The sequence below is a fragment of the Saprolegnia parasitica genome (genome assembly GCF_000151545.1).
Source record: "Saprolegnia parasitica CBS 223.65 unplaced genomic scaffold supercont2.1255, whole genome shotgun sequence".
Lineage (NCBI taxonomy): Eukaryota > Oomycota > Saprolegniomycetes > Saprolegniales > Saprolegniaceae > Saprolegnia > Saprolegnia parasitica.
Window position 1 is genome coordinate 319 of NW_012157649.1, and position 1882 is coordinate 2200.

General features: G+C 58.0%; 1 protein-coding gene across 1 annotated transcript; it reads right to left on the reverse strand.

The window, feature by feature from the left end:
• Positions 1–1136: 1136 nt before the first annotated feature.
• SPRG_18514 (hypothetical protein) lies at positions 1137–1853 on the reverse strand (the record flags this gene model as incomplete). Its single annotated transcript, XM_012357945.1, has 1 exon — positions 1137–1853. A coding segment is annotated over one exon (717 nt), but the record flags the coding sequence as incomplete, so codon positions are not given.
• Positions 1854–1882: the final 29 nt, after the last annotated feature.

Consider the following 1882-nt stretch of genomic DNA (forward strand, 5'->3'; position numbering starts at 1 on the left):
CTGCTCCGTAGCGCCCCGTGCGACGGTTTCCACGCCCACGGGCGGGGGCCATGTCCAGCAGCAAGGGCTCGAGACCAAGCCGGCTGCCTCAGACGCTGTGCTCCATAGCGTGCAAGCGGCGCAGAAGGCGGCATTCGACCAATTGCTGCACTTGCATGCGGCGCTCGACGCCAGATCGACGCCAAGATTGATGGGCTTGCGGCCGCGCAAGAAGAAACGATGGCCGTGCACGCGCCGACGCTGCTCAGGGCGTCGACGAGATCAAAGCCAGCACCCAACGCCCGGAGACGTTGACGCTCAAGAGCGCTGAGGACATCAAAGACCTCGCGGACACGATCCTGCCTCCGGGCATTTTAACCACGGCTCGACTGAATCAAGCAGTCGACGCCGTGGGCTTACTGCAGCAAGACGGACAACAAACGACTTGATACATTCCACACATGCGCCGTGGTTTCAGAAGTGTTTATATCATAATGGAATTGTGTTTGCTTGTCCATCAACTTGTCCTTTATCTCTTAGTAGTCGAAAAGAGTCGAAGCGCAGTGCCGGTCAACGAGCCGATGCGATCGCAACCAGTACGGCGCACCACGTTCCGTGCGAATCTGTGGGTTGGTTCAAACTACTGGTAAGCGATGATTCGCCAGGTTCCCTTGGCACCCAACGACGCCTCGATAGCGGCTCCTATTATTTGCAATTGGTGGCGTGTCCGAAAGCATGAGCCAGAAATTCGATGGCGCCGCGGCTGCCCGTTCCCAAGATCGTTGCGACCGGCGAGAGCTTGGTAGCTATTCGTACGCGACTTGACTCGTCCGTCGCGACAACAGCCTGTCCGACGGCAAGAAAATTAGTGTTCTATGGAGGGTTAGGGTCCGTGACATCGAGAGGGACATTGCACCTGCAATCTCGACGCGCGTCACATGTTCGAACACGAGGTCTCGGAGTCGCGGAGGGCGTCAGTTTGAAAGGCTTGCATGTCTCTCACCTACCCACGACGTTATCTGTTCCAACAACGTTGCGGCTGCCAGCACGATACGCCGCCTTGTGTGTTCTACATGCTCCAGGCCAAAACAATCCAATTACGCACTTTCCGCCCATCGTCGTACTACATTATTGCATTACGACGCGTTCCATGACGTTTACATGGCTGGAAAGTCCTTGAAAAACTCGATCGAGATGCGCTCGAGGTGCACGACGACTTCGGCCATGCCCGCGATAAAGCCCGTCTCGTGGTACGGAATGTCGTACTGCTTGCAGAGCGACTTGACGAGCACGTTGAGCGCCGGGAGGTTGTGCCGGGGCACCATCGGGAACAAGTGGTGGTCGATTTGGTAGTTGAGGCCGCCCATGAACCAGTCGATCCAGACCGACGACGTCACGTTGCGCGTCGAGAGCACTTGGAGCTTCCAAAAGTCGGGCTTGCTGTCCTTATCAAACACCTCCATGCCGTTGTGGCCGACGCTAAAGACCATCGCGAGGAAGAGGCCGCACGACGCCTGGCTCACAAAGAGGAACGACAGCGCTTGCAGCAGCGACATGTTGGCGGCGTACACAAGGCCGAGGTTCCAGCCATAGTAGAGCAGGAGGCCGGCGCGCTCGAGCAGAGGGTACTGGACCTTGTCAAAGGTGCCGCCAGGCCCAATGTTGTAGAAGGCGTACATGGCCGACTGGATCACCCACGAGATGCGCGCAAAGAGCAGAATGGGAAAGTACAAGTACGCTTGGTAGCGCATGAAGAAGAGACCGACGGGCGAGTCGACGGCGTGCTGCGCCATCTTGAGCGACCACGCGAGGATCGGCATCGTGTCAATGTCCGGGTCGCCGTGGAAGGCGATCTCGGGCGTCGCATGGAGGTTGGGGATCGCGTGGTGGGTGTTGTGCTTGT